Source organism: Hyaena hyaena, unplaced genomic scaffold (genome assembly GCF_003009895.1).
Source record: "Hyaena hyaena isolate Hyena2069 unplaced genomic scaffold, ASM300989v1 scaffold_682, whole genome shotgun sequence".
In the NCBI taxonomy this organism is placed as follows: Eukaryota; Metazoa; Chordata; class Mammalia; order Carnivora; family Hyaenidae; genus Hyaena; species Hyaena hyaena.
The window spans coordinates 301945-327631 of NW_024081315.1; the positions used below are offsets into that span (position 1 = coordinate 301945).

At 45.5% G+C, this 25687-nt stretch overlaps 1 protein-coding gene across 1 annotated transcript in view; it reads left to right on the forward strand.

The window, feature by feature from the left end:
- SCARA5 (scavenger receptor class A member 5) overlaps positions 1-25687 on the forward strand; it is a 121802-nt gene that overhangs the window by 22090 nt on the left and 74025 nt on the right. Inside the window, exon 3 of the mRNA XM_039217375.1 lies at positions 4929-5057. Within this exon, the coding sequence (XP_039073306.1) occupies positions 4929-5057 (129 nt within the window). The remainder of the gene's footprint in view (positions 1-4928; positions 5058-25687) is intronic.

Below are 25687 nucleotides of genomic sequence, written 5' to 3' on the forward strand. Positions count from 1 at the left end.
TGCAGCCTTCTTCATGCAGACTCTGGGACCTCTTCCCGGACACAGAATGAATCACTACCTTTGCACTGCAACCTTTCACTTGTGCTGTCTCTCTCTTACATACCTGTTTCATTCACACCTGTGTAAGTTGCCTCTTTATGTGTCTTCTTTCCCTCAGATGGGAGCATCTGAAGGACTGTTGCCATATTTTCGTTTCTCATTCAACAATTGTTTTGAATGCCTACTACCTGCCAGCCACTGGTCTGAGAACTGGGAAGTTGGAGGTGAACAAGGCTGACACTGTCTCTCCCTCATGCAGCTTGTCGTCTTTGCCTTTGACAATGTCTGTCATAGTGTATTAGTTATCTTTTGCTGCATAACAAATCAGTCTGAAACTTAGCCACTTAAAACAACAAAAATGTATCATCTTCTCAGTTTCTGAGGAAACTACAGGTGTGTGAGGAAAGCCAAGATTTTGTCTCCTTTTTCAGATGAACATTTTGCTCAGAAATATGTTTATATATAGTATAATCTGGCAGGACTCTGGGAGCGGCTTAGTTTGGTAGTTCTGACCCATGGTCTCTCATGAGACTGCTGTCAAGATCTTGGCCAGAGTGTAGTCATCTGAAGGCTTGATTTGGCTGGGAGATCTGCTTCCAGGCTTGCTCACATGACTATGGGCTGAAGGCCTCAGTTCCTTAACAAATAACTTCTTCATAAGGTGTTCATGACATAGCAGCTGGCTTCCCCCCAAATAGATGTTCCAGGAGAGATAAAGTGAGTAAGGAGAAGCTGCCATGTCTTCTCTCTAATCTCAGAAGTGACACACTATCACTTCTAGTGATCTCACAAACCAAATCCTGGTGCAGTGCAGGAGACTACATAAGGGTGCAGGGATCATGGGGGGCCATCTTGAAGGCTGGCTACCACAGAGGGGCAATTGATAGTGGGTGTTCAGTAAATGCCGGGTAAAGTTTTTACCTTGGTAATCCATAAGTCAAAACCTCTACTTTTTTAAAAAATAGACTTTATTTTTTAGAGAGGTTTTAGATTAACAGCAAAAGTGGAAAGTACAGAGCATTCCCATATGCTCCCTGCCTCCATACATGCACGTCTTCCACCACAGTGGCACACGTATTATAATTGATGAACTTACACTGATCCATCACTATCACCCAAGGTCCACAGTCTACATGAGGATTCTGTCTTGGTGGTGTGCATTCAATGGGTTGAGACAAATGTACAATGATATGGATCCTTCATTATAGTATCATACAGAATAGTTTCACCGCCCTAAAAATTATCTGTGCTTTTCCTACTCATCCCCCCTTCCCTCTAACCCCTGCCCTTTCCAGAATGTCATATAGAATCATACAGCATGTAACCTTTTCAGGTTGGCTTCTTTCACTTAGTAATATGCACTTAAGCCTCCTCCATGTTTTTTCATGGCTTGATAGCTCTTTTCTTTTACTTTTTTTTTTTTAACAAATAAGTGAATATCCTTTTTGCCCTGGTTTTACTGACTGTATCATTTTGGTTTTAATATTCCACTAGGCCTAAATAATTTGAATGCTTTACCCAGCTAACATGCTGCTGCCACATTAAACTAAAAAGTCAGGAAATGTGTTTTATACAGACTTAGTAACTCATCTTTCCCCTAACTTGTCTTTTTTTCCCCTTATAATCACATTCTCTAGGTATCTTGCCAGAAAAGCTCATGTTCTACTTGTCTAATGCATTTGTGGAAAACCTCTGTTTGAAATTCTTATATGTTCTATTTAAGACAGATTTTGTTTGATGTACAATATTGAGTCTTGCTAGAAGAACTAAGAAGAAGGCCTATGTTGTGTATTAGTTGATAAAGGGACCTGTCACCAGTGAGTGCTGGCTATTAAATAGAAGCCTCAGATAGAGGGGAAGGAACTATTCTTTTTTTTTTTTTTAATAGTTTGTTGTCAAGTTGGTTTCCATATAACACCAGTGCTCATCCCTACAAGTGCCCTTCTCCATGCCCATCATCCCCCTCCCCCCCCACACCCCCATCAGCCCTCAGTTTGTTCTCAGCATTCAAGAGTTTCTCATGGTTATGTTATTTTTTTGATGGGAAAAAATAGGGCTGTATCATTGCAGTTTGCCCCATTCTCACAGTGAGCTAGCAGAGCACATGCACACAAGAAACGCAATATCAAGTTGGCAGTATTGTTGTCCATGTGACCTTCTTCCTCTTATTCTGCCAAGATTGAAGGTCAGTATAGACTTGACAATAAAAGGATGGTGTTCTAATTGGTGGAAGTGAAGAAAAAGCAGTCCTTGTCCTTGTGATTGATTAGTTTGGGAAAATGTTTTCATTCCTAGAGGAAGGAAGGAGATCTTAACTTTTTCATTTTCCTTTCCCACATGAAAAATTTCAGGCTAAAGGACAATCAGCTCTCATCTGGCACTTTGTAAATTGTGATGTAGCCTTGCTAGTCAGGCTGCATGTATCTTGTTGCATGTAGTCCTTAACTATGTTAAGATTCATTGTACTAAACTACCTCAAGTTCAGGCAAGTTGTAATGACTTGTTGGGCCTGAACAAATAGTTATGTGCAAAAACATCTATCTTTTTTGAAGCAAAAATGATTTCTTGTTCTAATGAACCAGAAATACAAGATTCCATTGAAACTGGAAGAGTTAACAGAATATGGTTGAAATCTATCAAGGGAAATAAGAAGAGGGTCAAACACCACCAATGAAGGAAGAGCCCAAGACTGGCTTGGGATAAACATAAGGATAATAACACTTCAACATGGGCATCTTCTGATTCCTTGCAGCAGTTAGTCAGCTGTGGTCAGCAGCAGCACTGTCATCATCTAAAGAGGCATAGAGCAGGAGAGCTGGAACAACCATCATGTTAGCAAGAACTCAATTTTGTGTAGTGTACAAAGCTGTGCCTGCCGTGCTGACTCTGTAAGGAAACAGCTTGTCTGTAGCACATAGCAACAGAAAGCCAGGGGCTTTCATGAGAACGACAACAGCAAAAAGGTGAAATGCTACAAGAAACCTTCATATTCCAGAGTAAAAACAGCTCATAGATTCTATTGTGTAAAAAGGGAAATAAAATCCTGGAAAAGGAGACTGAGAGGGAGTTGAAAAGATGTAATATGTTCAAGTCTTAGTGGAAAAGTAGGTTAACTTTTCAAAAATTTCTGAGGCACCTGGGTGGCTCAGTCGGTTAAGCATCCAACTTCAGCTCTGGTCATGATCTCGCAGTTTGTGAGTTCAAGCCTCACGTCAGGCTCTGTGCTGACAGCTCAGAGCCTGGAGTCTTCTTCAGATTCTGTGTGTGTGTGTCTCTCTCTCTGTCCCTCCCACGCTCATTTTCTGTCTCTCCCTGTTTCTTAATAATAAATAAATGTAAAAAAAATTTTTTTTTAATTTATAGCAGTTAAGGGTTGATGAGAATGGTAATTGAATTTTTCTTTCCTTACCAACTGCTCCAAATTATACCCAGTGTTTTATGGAAATATTATGTAATAGTACTACCTAACTGTTTAAACAACAGTATTTTCAGTAAAATGGAGTAGATGAGTGGGAAAATATTCCTCCCTCAACAATATTTCTGGAGAGCCAGAACACCAGTGTTGTCACCCATCCTTTCCCTCCTGGTAACCAAACCTCCTGAAGGCCCCAGAAGTGGTTATGGTACCTAAGAGATAATAAGTAGTCCCACAAGCATCTCGCTTGCAAACCCAAAGTTACCAAGGAATAACAAACAATCATATCATCTTTAACAATATTTCTGAATATCAATTATTTCAACCTTTTTCTGCTCCCACACCTTCCTTCACGTGCAACACTGTCCCTCACCAGAGAGGGAGAATAAGTATAAGACAGGCATGTGGTTTTGAAGAAAAAAAAGGCCTGACCTTTATCAATCCTTACCTGCCATTCTGGGAATCAGGGAAGGAGAGCATCCCTTCTTTCTCACTGTCAGTTGACATAGCAGATGGAAGTTTAGTGGCTTCCTGGCCTCTGCTAAGGCCAAGAAGCCTGTCTCGAAGGAGGAGTCCAGCTGAAAGATGACCAAGAGTCAGGGCCCCTGGGTTCTCACCTAGGATTTGCCTCTAACATTTGGCAATCTTTACCTGTAACCTGGAGGAGTTGGACTACAAGATCCATGAGGTCCACTAGAGCACTGATAATTTGCTGCTCCATATTGGCCAGAAGCTGGTGAGCCTTGTATAGTTTCGCAGAAGGAAGTTACTTTGTTTTCCTGGAAATCTAAATCTGTGGTTGCAAACTGGTGGTCAGATCTGGCATGTAAGTGTGTTTTGTTTATAATCCCTAGTGTTTTGTAAATTTTTTGTCTTCTATTATTATTACTAGTTGTCAACACTTTAAAAATAGTGCAATTCCTCAATATCGCTTCTGGTTTGTTGTGAAAATTCTGTGTCTGGCAATACCTGGCCCTTACTCCTACATCACAATCTCTTCCAGACTGGGCATGTGCTGTTAGGTTCCACAGGTCCACATGGCCCACTTTGCTTATTTCTATCCCTTCCTGGCCACTGTAGAAGTTAAAGCTTGTAAACCCTGTTTTAAATTTTCTCCAGATTCTATGGAGAAATGTAGAGTATGTGTAAAAGACACATACTCCAGCCTATTTGAGCTTTCTCTGATGCTTGGACTGACTCCAAGAGGGTGAATTAGATGGGCACGTGAGATGTGGGCATGCCTATCTGGGTTGCTCATGAATGAGGGGGAGGGGAAAAAGAGCTAGAAGCTCATTAGCTTGTCATGTTCTGGAAAGCTCCCCATTGTTACAGCTGCATTACAAATGTGCAGAAGGTGTATGAGAGGTTCCATGTGAGTATCTGAGTACATCAGGAGAGATGAGACCAAAAGAAAAAAATGCTTGTGGAGTTTTCAAGTGCTTTTTCCCCTCCTCTTTTTCCCCTTATTATCTAGGTCCATGCCACAAGCGACGGGCAGGTAGCTGCTGCACTCAACTGGGCTCCCTGTCAGCCCTGAAGCATGCTGTCCTTGGGCTGTACCTGCTGGTCTTCCTGATTCTTGTGGGCATCTTCATCTTAGCAGGTAAGGGCACCCTTTCCTCTTCTGGCCTTTAAGAATGTGATTGGAGGTGTATAGGGAGCAAAAATAAATGTCAACTGGAACCTCTGCTCTTCATTTTCACAGTCATAAGCCCAAACCCTGCCCCTGTCACCATAGAAACCATGAAGGAGGAAGCTGGCTGGTCTTTCAGACCAGGATGACTCTTGGAAACATTGCCCATTTCCTGTGGGATGAGGAGTTGGCAGGTACTATGTGAGCTTGGGGAATCTCTGAATCCAGGAGCAGAAAGCTAGCTACTCTGAGTGGCTTCTTACTTTTCCCACATCATTGTGTGACTTGTGCATCACACTGGGCCTCCTTGGAACTCTGTGCTGTGGTTTGCACAGAGCAAGGTAAGCCCCTTGTCCTGGGGCATGATGAAAATAGTCATGGGACATTTTTCTACTGTGGCTAATCAGAGTCATTATAAACCTGCTGTCCTTTTGCAATTACTGGGTGTGGGATGGGTTTGCCCCAGTTCAACCGGGCTCTTCTCCCCAGTGTCCATCTGCAAGACAGGCTAGTTCTAGTGTTCTAGTTAGGAACACATTTTCTAGATAGGAAGAAGCATAGATCATGGACTTAGAAAGGGATCAAGTGGAAGACCACATGCTTTGAGCAACCTAGCTCACAGCTTACTGGTCACTCCACTGTGATGGAGATGATGAAGCAGAGAGGGACAGAGGTTGCGGTGGTCTCTCCTGACTCCCACCCAGAGGGAAAGGTGCCCAATTCTCGCTTTTCTCAATGAAACTGTGTAAGAGTTGACAAAGTAAGAACAAGGGATCAGTTTATTTCAACCTCACCCATCCTACATGATGTCTACTTTGTGTCAGGTTCCATGCTAAAAGTGGAGATACAGCTAAATAAGACCCATGGGCTTCCTTCAAGGAGCTCCCAGTTGGTGGACAAGGCAGAGGCACACAGCTAGAGCCCTGTCTTAAGGAGGAATGTGATAGGGATGATGACAGAGACTGTATGTTGACAACAAGTGCTATGGTAATCTAGAGGAGATGCACGCAATGGAAGTATGGGTGTTGCATGGAGGAGGGTTGGTCAGAGCAAGGCTGCTGGCCAGGCTGAGAGGACTTAGAGGGCTGAGGGTGGGGCCCATGAGTTAACTCTAGGACAGGGATCTTGAGGCTAAGCACTTGCAGATGACCCTTTGCTGGAAATCATGAGGCAGATGCCCAGGACCTCACTGGTCTTGTCTCACTTTCTATCAAGTGAGAATAGTCACCTGGGGCCTATGATGGAATGTTCAATGCTACCTTCACCTTCAGGGTTCCACACTCAGGACAAAGGGCATCATTTGGGGTGGTGTCTGTCCCAACATCCCTTGACCTGAGTGGGGGGACAGCCAACAGCAACAATGAGAGAAAGTCATGATTCATCTCAAGGACCCACGGATAATGTCCAGCCAGAGGATGATTTGAACATGTTCTTGGGCTGCTCAGTGGGAGACTGGGATCTGAGTTTTGTGGGCTTGGCAGCCACAACCATAACAAATTTCCAGAATTTTTGGAAACTATTTTAGCCCAGCAGGAAAGCTAGGCTATGGTATTATAATCTCTCTGCTGAATAGGAACTTTTAGGTGACAGAAGAGGGTCTAGGAGAGAGTGCCAGACAAATGGGGACCATGGGGCAGGTCTCTAGAGCCTGGAAGCCTGGAAGGGCATCATCTCTTGGGAAGAGAAAGTTCTCTTCTGTGTCTGGAGGGTTGCCATACAGAAAAAGCAGGCATATTCTGTGTGACCTCAGAGGGTAGAAGTAGACAAATGGCTGAATTTTATAAGGAAAGACTCCCATTCAAAATAGAAGAGAGTTCCTAGCAAGTAGTGCTGCTTGGTATGATGCAAAAAGACTTTTCTCCTGGATTTGCCAACTTGGAAGTTGAATGAGATTTATGATGACATCCTGGAAGTTTCAGAAGGGAGGATGGATCATGGTTTTCCAATCTAACCAAAGTTTTGCCATGCTTCCTTAGTTTTCTATATAGAACACTGGGGAGGATATTGATCATTATGATCACCTTTGAACCTGAAGTTTCTGGGTGCCAGATTGCCTGTGTTGAATGACAGTTTGGGATGGATTGGAACTAATCTGATGAAACAGAGCATCATACTTTATCTCTTGCCTCTAGGGCATCACCACTGACCCCTCCCTGGGTTCTTGTCTGGAAAATCATCCTGGCCTCTGGGAGGGTTTTGGTGAGGGTACCCAATGAAAAACTATAGTCACCAACTGCCTCTTCCCTAGGGAGGGGACTTAGGAATGTGGTGGACAAGTCGGATTCTTCAAGGAGCCCCTGCCTGACCTTAGGTAGGAAGTTTCTTCAGATTGCCCTGGTTGGAGACCTCCAGTGATCTTCCCTTTATGAAAATACCAAGACAATGGAGAGATCCATGGTTCAGTGTAAACCAGAGCTTATCTAGCCTTCTGTTAGGAGTTCTGCTGTGGCTGCTTCCCCATATTGGGAAGAACATGATCTTCATTGTCCTGCTGAAGTCTCCTTGCACAAGTGGTGCTAAAGACTGAAATGTGCCCCACCCCTAAACTTATATGTTGAAGCCCTAACCTTTGGGAGGTTATTAGGTCATGAGGGTGGGGCCCTCATAATGAGATTAATGCCCTTATAAGAAGAGAGAGAGGAGGAGAAAGAGAGAGAGAGGGAGGGAGAGAGAGCAAGATCTGCCATGTGAGGACACAGAGAGAAAGGGTCATCAGTAAGCCAGGAGAACAGCCCTTACCAACAATAGAATCTACCCACACCTTGATCTTGGACTTCCCAGTCTCCACAACTGTGACAAATAAATATCTGTTGTTTAAGCCACCCAGTCTGTGATATTGTGATATGGTAGCCTGGACTGACTGAGACAGGAGGAGCTCTGTTTGAACCACTCTCAGACTTCAAAACCTCGTTGTCGACCCAAAGCTCATACATCCTACAATTTGATGACAAAATTATCCACTGTGACCAAGTGCCATGTCTAAATAACTGACTGGTAAAAAATGATTGCAGTATACGTGTTTGCTCCTGCTGTTTTTCAATATTATAAAGTTATAATCTAACTGCATAAAAATATCACTTTTATAAAACTTCTCATGAGACGTGTCTCAATTCATCTCTTTATCCAAGTATTCAAAATAAAAGGCACTTACCGTACCTTGTGTTCACACATCATCCCAACATCCCCTGTGTGATCCAACCATCTGGATTTAAATTATTTTAACCCACACTATTTTCTCAGTTGGGCTTTCTACCCAACTTTCTTGATACTCCCACAACATTGCCAAGTTCTATGTACACAGTCTTCCAGCATCCACTCAATAAGGCCACATCAGTCCATTCTTCCTACCCTCCAATTCCTCTAAGACTTTCTATCTCTTCAACCCATTTTGTTTATTGCCTGGGCTAATGGTACCATATTAGGTTTTTGTTCTGTTCCACATTCAGTTTGGGACAGTACTGAGCATCAGGCTTAAGTTCCTTAAGTTCATGAATAAGAGGATTGAGATTGGACAGTCATGGGGTCCTGAGGTCTTTGGTTCAGCACTTTAGGGAAGATGTGATGGAGTGAAAGGGTTATAGGAGACTCAATATTACTCATGACTATTCTGGGACATTACTGTGGTGACAAAGAATGGTCATGGGGAACAACCTCTTCTTCCTACTTTCTCCTACCATGACACTACTAAGGAATTTGAATTCCAACTATGAAAATGCAATAGCAGAAAGGGGAAGTGCAAACATCTGGGGGCTGAGTTAGTGGGAAGCTGGAGTTTTACAGCAACATAGACTGGAATGGGGAGAGTTCCTAGTGAAGTGGGTTCCTCTCACAGCTTAATTTAATTCTTTCTTAACAGCAACAGTCAGACATTGCCATCATCATCCTTAATCACTGCTTCACTTGTGCGTGAGTGCTTAGTGGGTGCAGAGCAATGGAACAAATCCTGGTATCTTAGTCCATTGGGGCTGTTGTAACAAACTGCCACAGTCTGAGTGACTTAAACAACAAACAGCTGTTTCTCACAGTTCTAGAGACTCGGAAGTCCAAGATCAAGGTACTGGCAGATTTGGTGTCTGGTGAGGACCCACCTCCTGGTTAATAGACAGCTGTCTTTTCACTGTGTCCTCACATGGAGAAAGGACAAGGGAGCTCTTTGGGGCCTTTCTTATAAAGGCACTAAGCCCATTCAGGAGGATTCTACCTTTATGTCCTGATCACCTCCCAAAGGCTCCACCTCTAGATTCCATCACATTGGGGGGTTAGGATTTCAACATGAATTTGGGAGGACCAAATATTTAGTCCATAGCATGGGAATGAAAAGAATCATGAGGTGTGATTCCTGCTCTGTGAGAGTTTAAAATCAGAAGCACACAGGGGCGCCTGGGTGACTCAGTCGGTTAAGCATCTGCCTCTTGGTTTGGGCTCGGGTCATGGTCTCATGGCTTGTGGGTTTGAGCCCCAGTGCAAAGCCTGCTTGGGATTCTCTCTCTCTCCCTCTCTCTCTACCCTTCCCTGCTTACTCTCTCCCTCTCTCAAATAAATAAACTTAAAGAAAATAAAATCAGAAGCACACATATGCATTAGAACAGTATGATGTAGCCGATGCTGTGTGCCAAAGGAGAGTCTGCTGATGCAAAGGAGAATCTGACTCCCAACAGCTGTAGTGGCTGGGGAGGTCTCAGCCTGGGGAGAACTGCACACTAAGTGATCCAAATGTTGTTTGAGCTGAGCACCCCTTTTCTTTGATCGCCTCATTTCAAGCAGGCCTGTCTGACTCCGCAATGAGAACAGTGTGCTCAGAGCCCATATCCAATTATATGGTAGATTACTGATTTCATCATGCATCTCGGAATGAAGAGTGTGATGCCCTTAGACTTTACTGAGACACCCTGTCGGAAACAGCGCCATGAAATTCCACTCTGTGCTTATTATAAGGGTGCTGCTGAAGACGTTGTTCATTCCATTACATAGTGTTGACACACACAGAAATTATTTTCTGTCTTAGCCTCAGAAGGAGGTGTGCTTGCCTTGAGGAATTAGTTTGTTTTTACCTTCAGGAGACTGTGGATCTGAAAGTAATTAAAATTGCTTTCAAGAGGTAATTAATGCAAACTGAGAGTTAGTTGTCATCCCCTTGCAAGATGTGTGAATTTGAAAGTAATTAAAATGAAAACCTGAAGACAGATCTGTGGTCCACCCACAGCCACTGTATAGACTTTCCAGAAAGCAGTTTTCCGTTAGTCCCATTCCTACCCGTTTAGTGTTTCTCACTACTTCTTTTATCTTGATCTCATCTACTGTTGTGTTAGTGTATTTAATGTATCCTTGTACACTGCCTTAATCCTTTTTGGAGCAAGGAAGGGTGTTATGCAGTTTTGCCTTTTTAAAAAAAAAAAAATTCTGCCTACTCTCTTCAATTCTGCAAGCGCATGATGTTTTTAAATATGCAAATGATGAGTGAATGAATGAATGACAGAGACTAGAAACCTTGAAGGGGATCTTATTTGTGGGGGAAAATGATTATTTCAGTTTCAGTCAAGTATCTAAATGGCATGGTAAATACAGAGTCACTGCTCAAGGACATGTGACTAGTGGAAGAAGTGTGTAATTGATTATATTATGACACATACATCATAGTATATACTGGGTAGGCATTATAGCATTTAGGGAGAATATTAAAACAGGCAGAATCATGCAGTACCTTATACTGGTTAACACCATGGACTCTGAAACCAGCCTGTGTCAGTTTGAATCCCCTCTTCTCCGTTACCAGCTACAAGACCTTGACCAAGTTACTTGATCTTTCTGTACCTGAGTTTTTTCATCTGAAAATGAGGAAAATAAGGATGCTTTTACTTCATTGGGTTGTTATGAGATTTAGATATGTTAATATATTTAAAGCACTTAGAAAAGTGGCTCCTGGCAGAGTAAGCATGCTAGAAGCAGTACTGTTGTTATTATAGCAGCAGTACTACCACTGCTATATTACCATGCTTGTTTTTTCTTGGTTTTCTTTGCAGTCAGTTAAGCTTGATAGTGGGAACTGAGAGTCAGAAAAACTTGGGTTGAGTCCCAGCTCATCCATTAACACTCTGTAATCTTGGGAAAAGTCACTGTCTGAACCTTAGTACACTCATTTGTAAAGTGAGCAGGTTGGACTAGATCAGTGTTTCCCAAACTTTTTGACCATGACCTACTTAACACATATACCCATAACTGAAATAATCTTAAATGTGTGGTGGATGCTGATGATTTTCTATTCTATTCATTTCTAAAGAAATATTCACCATCAAAACATTTATGTCATGATCCACAAATAGAATGCAAGCTGTAGTCTAAAATCAGTGGGCTAACTGATAGTTCCACTACTCTATATGTCTTTCAAACACTCCTTTTTTTTTTTTTTTTTGAGAGAGACAAAGAGTGGGAGAGAGCAGGGAGGGGCAGAGAGAGAGAGAGATAGAGGACCCAAAGCAGGTTCTATGCTGACAGTAGAGAGCCTGACACAGGGCTTCAATCTTTGAACCATGAGATCATGACCTGAGCCAAAGTTGGACATTCAACTGACTAGGCCACACAGGTGCCCCTCAAACATTCTAAGTGAATAGTTATATTCTCTTCAGGATATGGACTTTGAAGGGAAACTTCTGGGTTCACATCTGGGCTGTGCCACTGAATGGTTCTATAATCTTACGGCAAAAGATTCAGCCTCTCAAATCCTGTTTTTCATCGATCAGATGGGATGAGGATAGTACCTACCCCATAGAGTTGCTGTAAGGATTAAATTAATTTATAGATGAAAACTCTTAGTGCCTGGCACAAAAAGAGTAGTCAATAAATATCATCATTAGTCATTAGTATTGTTGCTATAATATTTCTATTATCATCAGTATTGAAACAATCAGGAGGACTTTGCTGTCAGAATAGCAAAGGGTTAGAATCCTGCTTGTTTAGCCTGAGCAGCCAGTGGTTTTGTCAATAAACAGAGGATGTGGTATGCTTGGTGTGGTGAGAAGTCTGTGCCCATACCCCACACATTTCTAATAAATCCACAGGGGAAGCCTAGAGACTGTCTGAGGGATCCTGGACTTGTCGTGACCGTGCAGGGCTCAGTAAGCCAAGAAACAAGATAGTGTTTCCAGTGCTTTGTCTCCTTAGGGGAGAGAGTGAACAAGCCAGATCCAAGGTGCTGTTCTCACCTATGGCACTCAGGAGCTTAGCCTTGGAAGGGGTCTCAGAGGACATCTTGTACAAACTCCCTCCCTCCCAGGACAAGAACCTCCCTCCTGACTTCCCAGGCAGATGAGGTATTGTGCTTCTACTGACGAGCAGTCACAAGTGACAGAAACTCTTGCCTAATCCTCCTCAACTATCCCACGTGTGCTATTTCTAGTTCCTCTTGCTGGAACAGCTCACAACAAGGCTTTCTCCTCATTTTCGTGATTGTTCTTCAGCGAACTGAAACTAGGCAAAGCAAGAGTCATTCTTCCAATGGTGACTTGGTTAGGAGACCTGTGTGTGTGTGAGTGTTCACCTGCTACATTATATTGAGGTCATAATTTTATGTGCCTGCTCCTCCTGTTGTCCAGAACAAAGCTCCTTCATGATGAGGTACTGTGTCTTTTTCGTCTTTGTGCTCCCAGTGCCTGGCATGATGCCCTGCACAGAGTAGATGTTCAGCTAAGGTTTGGCATCAACGTAATGGCCAGCCTCCCCCTCTCATCTCCATCCAAGAAGCTCCAAGTTTTCATGGAAAATAAAATTAGACACAGCACTGTTAGTGTAGCCTGGCCAGGGCAGGGTGTGCTGTGCTGTGACAAACTTTGATCTGGACACTGCACGGATCCTGATGTAGCCTAAATTTGCACGAGCCTTCTTTACGGTGACTCATAGTAACACACGATACCACATCCAACTGATGGGATATGAAGCAGCCACGAATAATCATGTCCTTTGGCCACCCCCACCCCCATCTTCAGACCTCTTTCAGAGTGAATATTGCCTAGTGAGGGCCCCTCCATCCCATGTCAGTACAATTGGCTTTTGTTGGTTTTCTTGTTGCCTTAACTTAAATGCAGATCGTGTTAGTAATCCCAATTAAATGTCATCACTCTGGCTTCTGCCAAGTATTGCAGCCTGTTGGATCCGTTTGAATCTGCATTCGGACATCTGTCATTGAGCTTTCCCTTTCAGGCTTGTGTCATCGGTGACATCTGAGCCAGTATCCCAACACAGTCTCCATTCCACAGCCTGCCGCCACGTGTATAGTTCCCAGGAGGACATGGGCAACGGCACAGCAGCCCATGAACACACTTTACGGTCCTGGGGGGTGGGATCACCTCAAAGACCCCCCCCCACCAGCCTTTTTCCTTAAACCTAGACCCTGCTCACCTGAGACACTACCTTTCCCCCTACATTCCACTTTGTCTGTGTGAGCCTTCCCAAGCTATCAGACCTTCCCCAACAGAAGGGACCCCAGCCTCTCCTGAGCTCCAGGGGAGTGGCCAGGAAAAAAAGGAAGAGAATTTTGACATCCTGACTTCTCCACAAATATTCCACGGCCCAGGATGAAGGACCTTTCATATCTCTCTTACATAGATGGATGCCTCTGACCACCCCTGAGGTGAGGAAAGCAAGCATGGGAGAAAGTCACCTACAAATTAGATATTATGCTCTCTGGGTCTTCAGTCAAGTGTTACCATAATTAGATAGAACAATGTGGAGGACCGATCTCAGCTACATCTTTCTATAATCCTTCCTCTAGACAAAGGGCCAAATCTGGCCAGTGCCTGCTTTTGCCAATAAAGTTTTATTGCACACAGCTGTGCTCATTCATTCATGCATTGTCCATGGCTGCTCTTGCACTATGGCAGCAGAGCTGAGTAGTTTTAACAGAGACTGTATGGCCTATTGAGCAAAAAATAGTTATTCCCTGGCATTTTGCAGAAAACATTGTCCACTCCCCCTTTAGGCTTATACTGACCACTATCAGCCCTTTAATCTTTCATTTATGGATTGTGCTTTATAGTTTTAAAAGAATTTTCACATATGTTATGTCATCTAATTCTCTTAACAATCTAGGGAAACCGGAAAAGAGCTCATAGTCTATTGTTGAAGAAACTGAAGCTCAGGAGTTGCGCATGCTGGCTCACAGTCCCACTGCTGGGGTGTGGGACCTGGGCCATGCACAATAGGATTATGTGAAGTCAATCAGCCCTTCTCTTACCCCAGTCTCCTGCTGGAGGCATTAACCATGGCCCAGTGGCAAAGAGCCTGGGCACTGGAGTCAGCCTGCCAGGGTATAAATCTTGGCTTTGCCACTTCCTGTGTGTCCTTGGGCAAGTTATTCAAGCTGCCTGAAGCTTGGAGTCCTCATCTATAAAGCAGAAGTGATAACACTCCCCACTTTGAAGTGTCATGATGAGGATGGGATAAATTCATCGATAGAAACTACCTACAATAGTCCGTGGCTTGTAGTAAGAATCATCAGTGTCGTTAGGTGAGTATAATTGAGTATAACTGTGCCTTCATCCAGCCCTCATTTCACCATGCTATCCAGGAAATAGCAAGAGAGACTTGTCAACTGCTTTGGTATCTGTTCAAGGAACCAGGATTGGAGGAAATTTTAGAAGCACTGTTTATGCAGCACCCAGATTTTGCTAAGAAAATAACATTTCTTATTTAAGCAAAAATAGATGGGAATAGGCCTGACTTAGTCTTTTGCTTCCTCCTGCAGCTCACACTTCCCTCTTCATGGCTCAGCTGTTGTACGTTCAAAACCCTACCTTTCCTTCTGCCTTCTGGTTCTGCCTTCTGCTCGCATGTGCCAGAGCTATCAAGCAGACGGTGTCACTAACAGAGGGCTTTGCGTTTGGGCCAGGATTGAAGCCAAGGAACTAACAAGCTTTTGTTCTCAGAAGTTATAAACTCTCAGGATTTCTGTTAAGATCTTATGGGCACTGTACATTTTCTGCCCCTGCCCAAGGGCTTAGACCATAGACTCAAAACAGCAAGCGTCTGTTGAGTGCCAACTATGTGCCTAGCAATGAGACTCAGGGAGATATGAAGAGAAATTAAGAGAGGCCCCTGACGTAAATAAAGAGTGTACCAACTGGAAGAGCAGATATGAAAAAAAAAAAAAACAAAAAAAACCAGACAACCCTATAAAACAGAGTGCGTTTCAAAGAACAGATGTTTTGGAAAGAGGCAAACCTGAACTCAGATATCAGCTTGATTGCTTATAAGTTGTGATCTGGGGAAATTCTTTAACCCTCATTAAAAAAAATTAAAACAGGGATAATAACGATCACTTACCAGTGTTGTAATGATTCGCTAAGTGCCTTGCACAATGCCTGGTTTATGCCAGGGGCTCAACAAATGTCTCCCTGTAAATCTCAAAAAAGAGGCACTAATGTATACTGAGAAGTTCTGATTTAATTCAAGGAAGTAATCCATTTGTCTCCTATGCTGCTCTGCTCCTATCTGCTTCACCTTTAACTCTTAGAGTAACAGGAGCTCAGTCCTTGGCCTTCTTTCCTTCTTTAACTGAGCTCTCTTGCGGGTGATCTTCATCAAATTCCATCATATTTCATATCTGTCTTCACCACCAACTTTTGCTCCAAATTCTAGATTAATCTGTTCAACTACTTATTTGTGCCATTCCCACTTGTTTATATAATGAGTGTCTCAAATTAAACATGTGAACAGAACCCTTGATTTTTCTTCCCCAAATTGTTTCTCCCCTATTTTTCTCCACCTCTGTAAATAACACCATGACCTACCCAGTTGTATTAGCCAAAAAGCAAGGAATCCTTCTAGATTTCTCTCACCTGCCTCCCCCATTCACCCCATCAGCCAGCCCTGATGGACCCAATCATCTCTCACCTGGACCCCTCCAATTGCCTCCCAACTGGGGAGCATTACCAAATAAAAACACGGGATGCCCTGATAAATTTGAATTTCAGATCAATGATGAATGATTTTACAGGCCCAGGAAGAAGGATAACAAAGCAGAGAGTTTCTGAAGTCTGTGGGGACATTGGTGGTGGGGTGGGTGATGGCTCTCCCTGTCTCTCTCTGGTTCCAGGAGAGGTGGGTGTCCCACTGCTATGGTCTTCGGTAGGTGATGTGTTTGGCCTTGTTAGAATAATGTGCAGCTTCACTCCATGCTCTCCATATCTGAGAAGTCCTTCAGAGATGGGAAGCCTGACTTCTTGGCCCCCAACTGCCCTTCCAGCTGGTAGCTGGGTATAGCCTGATGGCTGCCAGGTGCCCCAGGGCTCCTGCCCATCTCTGTGAGAGCCCCACGTTCTCTGAAATCCTTTTTAGAACAATCCAAAGGATATAGAGAACCGGAAGCGGGGGTGGGGGGGAGCTGCCCCTTCCTGTAGTTCCTCCCACATTCTCCCTTCCTCAGGAAATCCCAGAAGAAAGGCAGGCCCAGGCTCTACTACAGCTCAGGGGGCATGGCTGAGGTCTCTCAGCAGTCTCTCACCGTGCGTCTCTGTGACGCTAACGTCTATCAGCTGTCATTTAGTAGTGCAACCTGGAGCCAGCCCGCCTTGTCCCACAGATCCCCATCTCTAAGGGGTCTTTGGAGCCCCTCCCCCACTTGGCACCTCCATGAACATAGGGGAAGGCAGTGAGAAAGATGTCCCAAGTGACTCCCAGGAGGCAACCGTGCCCGCTCCCAGGATGGGAAGTAAGGGATTCACACAGAGCCGCGGCTTCCCTGACTCAGCCTGGGAGGGGTTTCTTCTGCCGAATGCTTTGTTTCTCTTCCTTGCTGTTGTCAACAACGACGAGGTCTGGCCAGTTGTCCTCTGTGAAACAGTTCACCGTATTATCTGCCAGGGTTTTGGAAAAACTGCATCTTTCCAGGAGGAGTCTGAGGAAAGGCATCTCTTATTTACCCATTAACACTTGTCCCCTGACCATTAGCTGGGGCCACTGAGAATGAATAAACAAACAGATTGCCTCAAGGAAGTCGGTGTCCTTTCAGGATCTATAAAAGCAGTTTATATCCTTTGGCTCAGAAATCCTACTCCATTGGCCTGAAGGAAATTATTACAATGAAGGAAAAATGGCGGGTATATAAACCTCTGAGCAACATTATTCATCATCATCCCAAACTGGAGAAAACCTAAATGTCCAACCTTAGGGGGTTGTGTAACTCCACTGTGACAAAGCAACACAAAGGAATATTACACAGCCATTCTGAATGTGAACTAGGAAGCAACCAGAGAGAGTGTTCATGAAGTCAGCTCAGAAAGAAAGACTGCGCGATGGGCTGGCTCAGGTGCTCCTGAGAGCACTGTGCGAGCAGATTTGTATACAAGAGGGAGGAGGGATGGAGGCCACTGTGGCATAGCGAGCTGCTTATTGGTACACATTCTTCTCTTTCAGTTTCCTCTAATGTTGGTGTTTTAATAAAGCCACTCTCTTAAAAAGCCACAGGAATCCATCTGTAACCCTAGGAACAGGGCACCTCGCATAGTTTTGACTGTCCAGGAGGTGCCAGGACACCCTGGGGTGGGGCCAGCAGGTCTCTCCTCTTTGACTACCCACATGTGTGCATGTGCCGCCCCCACTTGGGTTTGGAGGGCTGCTGACAGAGGCTCCCTTGAGTCAGGGACCAGAAGACAGTCCTGCCACAGCTGGAGAAGAGGGGCAGGTGCCCCAAGGGCACACAGGAAGGGAGAGGCCGGAGGACAACTAATGAAACCAGAGCTGGGAAGGATTAGATCTGGCCTCAGCTTTGTAAAGGAGACCAAGGCGGGGCCGGGGAAGTGTCCCACTCCACATTCCCTGTGCTTCTGTGGCTGATGGGGACTTGCATCCTATGGTCCTGACACCCCCAGACCTCTGATCCTCCAGGAGGCCCTGTCTTCCCAGACACCTTCCTCGGGGTCCTGGCTGTCACCTGCAACCAGACACATGCTTCCCAGAGCCTCCCTTGGTTCTGGAAGCTCAATGCTTAGCTAAGTGATTATTTCTTTAAACATTTTTGTTTGTTTGCTTATTTATTTTTGAGAGAGAGAGAGAGACAGAGCGTGAGCAAGGAAGGGGCTTAACCAATGGAGCCACCCAGGCGCCCCTTAAGTAGCTATTTCTTTTAATAATCCCTACAGTCTTTGAGCAGAAAGTCATTATTTGGGGGGTAATGGGAGTCAAGTAAAAGACTCCAAGTTTCTCTTACAACTGGGTTCCTTTCTTCCTTCCTCCCTCCTTCTCTCCCTCCCCCCTCTCATTTTTCTTTCTTTCTTTCCCCTCCCTTCCTACCACCCTCTCTGTCTCTCTTCCTTCCTTCCTACTTTCCTTTCTTTCTTCCTTTCTTTCTTTCTTCCTTTCTTTCTTTCTTTCTTTCTTTCTTTCTTTCTTTCTTTCTCTCTCTCTCTCTCTCTCTCTCTCTCTCTCTCTCTTTCCTTCCTTCCTTCCTTCCTTCCTTCCTTCCTTCCTTCCTTCTTTCTTTCTTTTCTTCCTGATTTTAGCTCCCTGCCCCAGCTTTATTGAGGTATAATTGACAAATAAAAATTACATATATTTCAAGTGCATAATGTGATATTTTGTTTACACCTACATTATGAAATGATCACCACAATCAAGCTAATCAGCATTCCATCACCTTACATAGTTAAGGTTTTTATGCACATAAGAAAACTTGAGATCTACCCTCTCAGCAAATGTCACATATATTGTTAACTATAGTCATCATGCAGTGTATTAGGTCTGTAAAACTTATTCATCTTGTGTGACTGCACCTTTGCACCCTTTCTCCAATCTCCCCCCGTGTCCCTCACTCCTAGCTCCTGGTAACCATTACTCTGCTGTCTATTTCTAGGAGTTTAAAGTTTTTAGATTCCACGTATAAGTGAGATCACACAGTATGTCTCCCTTGTCTGACTTGTTTCACTCAGCATCTCAGTCCCTCAGTCACATCAGTCCCTCAGGCTCATCCATGTTGTTGCAAATGGCAGGATCTCCTGTTTTATGACTGAAGAATATTCCATTGTGTGTATGCACCACATTTTCTTTATGCATTCATCCATCCATGGATGGATGAATCTGAGATGGCTTGGCTACTGTGAATAATGCCGCAGTGAACATGGGGCTACAGATACCTATATGTCTCTTCATGTTCCTGATTTCATTTCCTCCGGGTATTTGCCCAGAAGTGGGATTGATGGCTCAAAAGGTAGTTCTACTTTTTTTTTTTTTCCTGAGGACACTCCCTAATTGTTTTTATAACGGCTACATTTCCATCAGCTGTGCATGAGGGCAACCTGTCTCCTCCCCTGCCCCCTCCACTGCCCCCACATGCTCAACTCCTTCCATGTTAGGAGCACACCTCAGTGCTGTGACCTTTGTCTCCTAACACGTATCTGCATTCACAGCCTCTGTTACCTTGTGTGGGTTCTGAGGACTTCAAGTGCTTAATTCTTTCTGTATAGGCAACTGCCTTGTAAAGAGCTCCCTGTGATGTACCCTGGGGCACCTCAGCTTCAACATGCCCAAACCCAAACTGAAATCCATTTTATGATCATATTATCATTTCTTTAACAAAATCCCTGTTGTTGGATGCTAAAGTTTCCAACTCTGCATGGAGGCCACGACACAATAGTTGGTTCTGTGCTGGCCAAGTTTAGGAGGGCACAAGATTGCCCTTTTTAGCCCAGGCTCCAATGGCCTATTGGATCCCCACTGTGTGCAAAGAGGAAAGGGCTCCTGCAGCATGTCCCCATGCCCCTTCACTCTGGACATTGGGGCCACTCAAAGGGTCCCTTTCCTGACCCTCGTGGGGCCCTCCCTGTTGCTTTGACTCCATGGGCCCCTCCCCCTAGGTCTCTTACATCTCTGCTCTTGGCACCCAACCACCGTCCATCCCCATCCCATCCTACTGCTCCCTCATAGCCATTGGTCCTGCTTCCCACCTTCGGGCCATCTGGTTTCCCTCTGGATTAGCCTGCAGAAAGAGGGAACAAGGTTGTATTAGCTTCCTCAAGCTACTATAACAAAATATCACAAACCGGGAAGCTTAAACAACAGAAACTTATCTTCTCACAGTCAGGAGGCTGGTAGTCCAAGATCAACATGGCGGCAGGTTTCCTTTCCCCTAGAGGCCCCTCTCCTTGGCTTACAGACAGCTACCTTCTCACTGTGCCCTAACACAATTTTTCTCTGTGCATGCATCCCTGATGTCTCTCTCTCTCCTCTTAAGGCCACAGTCCTATTGGATTAGGACCCTGCTTTATGACCTCATTAAACCTTAATTACTTCCCCAAAGGCCCTATCCACAAATACAGTCACAGTGGGAATTAGGACTTCAGCATATAAATTGATGGGTGGGGTGTGGATACACAATTCAGTCCATAACAAGGATGAAGAAAAACATTGCTCACTAGTTCTACTTCAGGGTCAGATACCTATGTGCATCAGAACTTATTCTGCAAATGTGGGCACCAGCCTGAGGGCTCAGAGGCCAAGGTAACCAGTGCTTTGCTGGGTCTGCAACCCATGCCTTTAGGTAGTGGCAGCAAAGGCAGAAAGAGAGGCACTGTTCATCACTTTTCCAAGGACTTGGTCCATACAAATGGGTATCTCTAGCTAGATCCTCATATTCAAACTTGGGTTGATCAGAAAATGACTCTCCACATGTATCAGTTTTCTGGAGCTGTCATAACAAAGCACCACAAACTGGGTGGCTTAGAACAAAGGAAATGCATTTTCTCACAGTTCTGGAGAGAAGTCCACCATCAAGGTGTGGGCAGCTGTATTTGCTCTGAACACTCTTTGGAAGGAGAATACTTCCTCATCACTTCTAGCTTCTGGTAGTTGTCAGCAATCTTTATTTGCTTAGCCTTTAGATGCATCTATATAATCTGTGCCTCTGGCCTCACATGGCTTTCTCCCTGTGTGTCTGTGTCTCTACATACAAATTCTTCTCTTCTTCATATAAGAACACCGATTGTCTTATAAGGACACCAATTGTATTGGATTGAGGGCCTACCCTCATCCAGTATGACCTTAACTGCATTCCATCTGCAGAGACCCTCTTTCCAAAAGCCACATTCACAGGTTCTGGGTGAACATGAATTTCAGGGGGCAGGGTGGTCAGGAGGTAAAAGACAGTGGGGAGGGGTGGACTTAGGCCATAGCCTTCACTGGGGTTTCTGCAGGTAAGGAAAAATGATCACTTTAGGACTGACTAGTTGGAATAGCTTTGGTGGGCCATCTGCCTGGACCTGGACCTGGACCTGCAGATGCTTAGGACAGAGGTAAATCGCCTCCTGGGGTGCACCAGCCAGATAGAAGAAGTGTGGCTCTGCACTGGCTAGTTTGCTTATCAAAAGCCTCCTCCTGGTGGGGTCCTTTGCTATCTCCAAGAATTGGCTAGCCCAGGGAAAGGCAGTCTATTCCCTGGCCAGGAAGGTTTTCTTAAGATGTCAAAACATCAAAATATACAAGAAAATTAAAAATATGTCCAATACACTCTCTCCCATGGGAAAAAGGAAGGATATAGGTCCCTTGGTCCCTAGCTCCTATATACTAATGCAGTCTTCTGGGCATTCTGTCAGGGTTAGCTCACATTCTAGATTGGACTCCATCTTCTGCCTTACCTTGTGACCACAGGAAAGTCAGTACTGCACAGGGAGGACAGGTTCCCACCCTGATGGTCTAGCCTTTGGTTCTCAGTCTCAGCACTGCCACTGGTTATGTGACCTCAGGCAGGAGGCCCTACCTCTGGGAGCCTCAAGCCCCGATCATTTGATACATCAGTGGTCACCAGTTATTGGCCTCTGACAAACCCATTTCCACTTTGGGGCTCTTTAGAGGTTATACAGGGGCTCCATATTGGCAGCTTCTGAACTAGACCTTTGAATTCCCATCAGCTGTGAGAATTTAGGTCCCAGGAAATACCCCTGGCACCTGTTCCCACAGTGTTCCCCTTTTGCATGCATTTTTCATCTTGGTCTTATATGAGGCTGGTGGTTTTGATGCCTGACTCCCCACGAAACTATAACCGCCATGAACACAGGGACCATATTTAAATAGCTTTGTGTCAACCCCACTAGCTTAGACTTTGGAATCATGCAGACTTTGGGTTCCAATCCTATACCATTCCACTTTCACTCTGTGACTTTGGGTGAATCACTTTCCTCTTTGAGCTGCAGTTTGCTTGTCTGTAAAGCGGGGATCTCACTGCCATTCTCCAAGTAATATGGTGGCCCCTGAGTGAGACCGTGTACTCAGGCAGCACCACCTCTTGGAAAGGAACTCCAGTACAAGGTAATCTTATGGAACTCTGGCTGGAATGTACTTAATAAGCGGGTTAGTCCATGTTAATCTATTTTTTTCTCATAGAGTTGAGCACTCGAGTAGGTGTTTTATAAAAGGTCTCAATGTGATTGATTGATTGAGTGCATAGATGGTATCTGTTCATATATAATTGAAGAAAGAAAACTCAGCATTCAGTTTCCTGATGATGGACAAGTTTAGAACTGCCTTGTGACCCAGGCAAATACCCTGGAGCTTTAGAGGTCCCCACTCAGTCTCTTATCTGGCCACATCCCATCCCACAAGGTGAGGCATTCTCGGCACTAAGAGAACATGCCCTCCTGGAGCCTGTGACCCCCTTCTTCCAGGCCATGCTCCAGGGAGCTGGTGCTGTGGAATTTGCTCTTCTGCAGGCCCAGCTTTCTTCCAGGACATTGGATCATCCCGCTGAGGGCAAATCACGTTGTTGGCCAGAGGGCGGCAAAGCAGGAGCTATTTGCAGGTATCGGGGCAGGAGTGGGGGAGATGGAAGGAACTTGGATGTGCAGCCGTGCTTGGTGTCCCCACTGTGGTACAGGACTACACAGGGGGTGTGAGGGGGGCCTGGACCAGGTTCTGGGGAGGCGTATGTGTTTCTGGCACCTCTGAAGTTTGGCTCTTGTTGAAGCCCAGACATGGGTCATTTAATGGCAATGAATGTGCTGGTGTCACTGCCTCCGACTCTGGGGGACTGGCATCCAGTTGGCAGTGGCAGTCTACTAAAGCCCTTGCCTCCTGGGGGCTCTGGACCTGCTGCAAGGACTCAGCTCACAGGCAGTCAGTGGGTGGCGCTGCTCCCGGCCCAAGTCTCAGAATGAGGAGCAGGAAAGGTGATGTGCAGAACCCAGTTACTGTGCCTTCCCAGCTCTCTGCTTGGGACCTAGTGGGTGGCCCCAGACCTGTCCAGAAGTAGCTCATTCCTGCATGACATCCCCGTTGGCCACCAGCCCATGCCAGCCCAGCTATTTCTGCAGTTTCTTGCCTGTGGCTGGGGCAGTGGCTCCTCTGGCATTCCACCCCTCTGCAGCCTCCACACCTGTGTCCCCCACCTTGTTCTGGCCTAGGCTGCCTGCAGGGGACGATGCAGACCCCAAACGCTGTCAGCCAGCAGCTTTTCCCATCTGGCTCCAGTCACAGTGAACATTGCAGTTTCCAGAGGGAAAAGCTCTTTTAATGGGATGCGGTCAAGGCGGAAAGAGGATGAATCATGTATTACAGCTAATCTACACTCTTCTTGCCTTATTCCCACCCAGAGTTATTGTGCGGCACCAGAGCCTGATTCCCCAGCTGCCCAGCTTTGTGTTGCCCAACACCCCTGCCTTCCCACAGGTGGCCGCCACCGCTTCCCCACCACTGCCACCATGATACCACAGTGGTATTCTAATTCACATCCACTGTGTCATGTGGTTCTCACATACTACTGTGAGCTAGACACAGTCAGCCCCATTTACAGGGGAGAAGATCGAAGTTCCAAGAGACTGATAGTTCTCACAGGCCAACAGGTGTTGATTAAATTCACACGGCACCGATGGTTAGGGTCTCAGCTGGTGCTCAGACTCTGGTTTCCTAGTCAGGAGCTCATGCCACAAGCCTCCACTGCTCCTTGCATTGGTTCCACCTGGCCCCTCACCGAGGGACCACTGATCAGCTTGAAACCAGAGCTCAGGACCAGGCAGGAAGGGCTCTGTTCCCACAGGATCCGCACAGACTAAGTCTTCTGAAGTTGCCGGTTCTGTCCACCACACCACATGGCCTCAGGGCAAGAAGTAGATAGAGAAACTGAGGCACTTGGTCCCAAGGGACAAGGAGGGTGATTTTCCACAAAGGGGGCTGGTTCCGACCCAGTTCTCTGTTCCACCCATGAATATGGATTCACATAGCCTACCATGTGGGTTTTTCAGACGTCTGCCTCTAAAGGACACATTATACAGGCAGATCTACAGAAGCGGCTGAAGTGCCACATTGCAAATTATGAAGTCGAGGATGGATTTTTAAATGTCCCTGATAAAACTGGAGGCAATGGAGAAGTCCCCATTCCTTTTTGCAGCCCGTTGCTTTCGATTTAACTAGGCATTGGGGCTGGAGTTTGTTGTGGGGTTTTTTTTTCCCCTCTCCTTCTTGGAAAGTGTCCCACAGCTGGAACCGCACACTCTCAGCTGTTTGTTTTTCTTCCTTGGAGAGGGACTTGGGAACGTTACCCACCAAACCCCACAGGAACGGGCAGTTTGAAGCGCGTTCAAGCCCCAGATGCACAAACCCCAAACACACGAGCCCTAGGCTGCACTCTTCCTGCTGGTGGCCGAAAGGCTGGCTGGCAGTCCTGACCTCCTCCCCCCAAACCAGGGCCAACTCCAGGCCCCTCCACCTTACATTTGATGGCCGAGAAGGTGGGGGAAGTGAAAGAAGATTCCAGCGTCCGGGCCCCAGGCCAGGCCCTGCAACTCCAGTTGTGAAAGTCGAGCAGGGCCGCTGCTGGAGTGGCTCTCCGTGGGCCCGTTGATCATGTGGCCTTGGGTGGGACTGGGCAGAGCCTGAGTCATGCTTGCCCAGAGTGCTTGTCTGGACCCAGCCAGGCTCTTCCCCAAGTCCCACCCGTACCCTAGGGGGTCCCTGGCCCCAGGCTGAGTCTATCTTCCCACCCCACCCACCCCAGCTCCTCTTATAAGTTCCCCTGTCAAATTTGTGTGTGTGTGTGTGTGTGTGTGTGTGTGTGTGTGGTAAAAGAGATATAGAACTTGCCATCTTAACCATTTTTAAATGTACAGTTAAGTGGTGTTAAGGGCATTCACATTGTTATGGAACTGTCATCACCATCCATCTTCAGAATGCATTTCTGCTATTTTTTAAACACTAATTTCCCACTCCTTCCTGCCCCCCTTCCTATCCCTGGTGACCACCATTCCATTTCCTGTCTCTGTGGAATTGACTGCTCCAGGTGCCTTAGGTAAGTGTAGTCATATAGAATTTTTCCTTTCATGGCTATCTTATTCCACTTGGCGTAATTAATGTCTTCAAGGCTCATCCACATTGCAACCCACGTTGGGACAGGATTTCCTTCCTTTTTAGGGCTGAATAATATTCCTTTATATGCATAGGCCACATTTAGTTTACTCATCCATCCATCAATGGGTTGTTGGTTCATCTACATGGGTTGTTTCTGCCATTCGGCTATTGTGAATAATACCGCTGTGAACGTGGGTGTGCAAAAACCTGTTTGAATCCCTGCTTTCAATTCTTTTGGGTGTATACTCAGAAGTTGCATTGCTTACCCTTTGGATTTTTAAGTC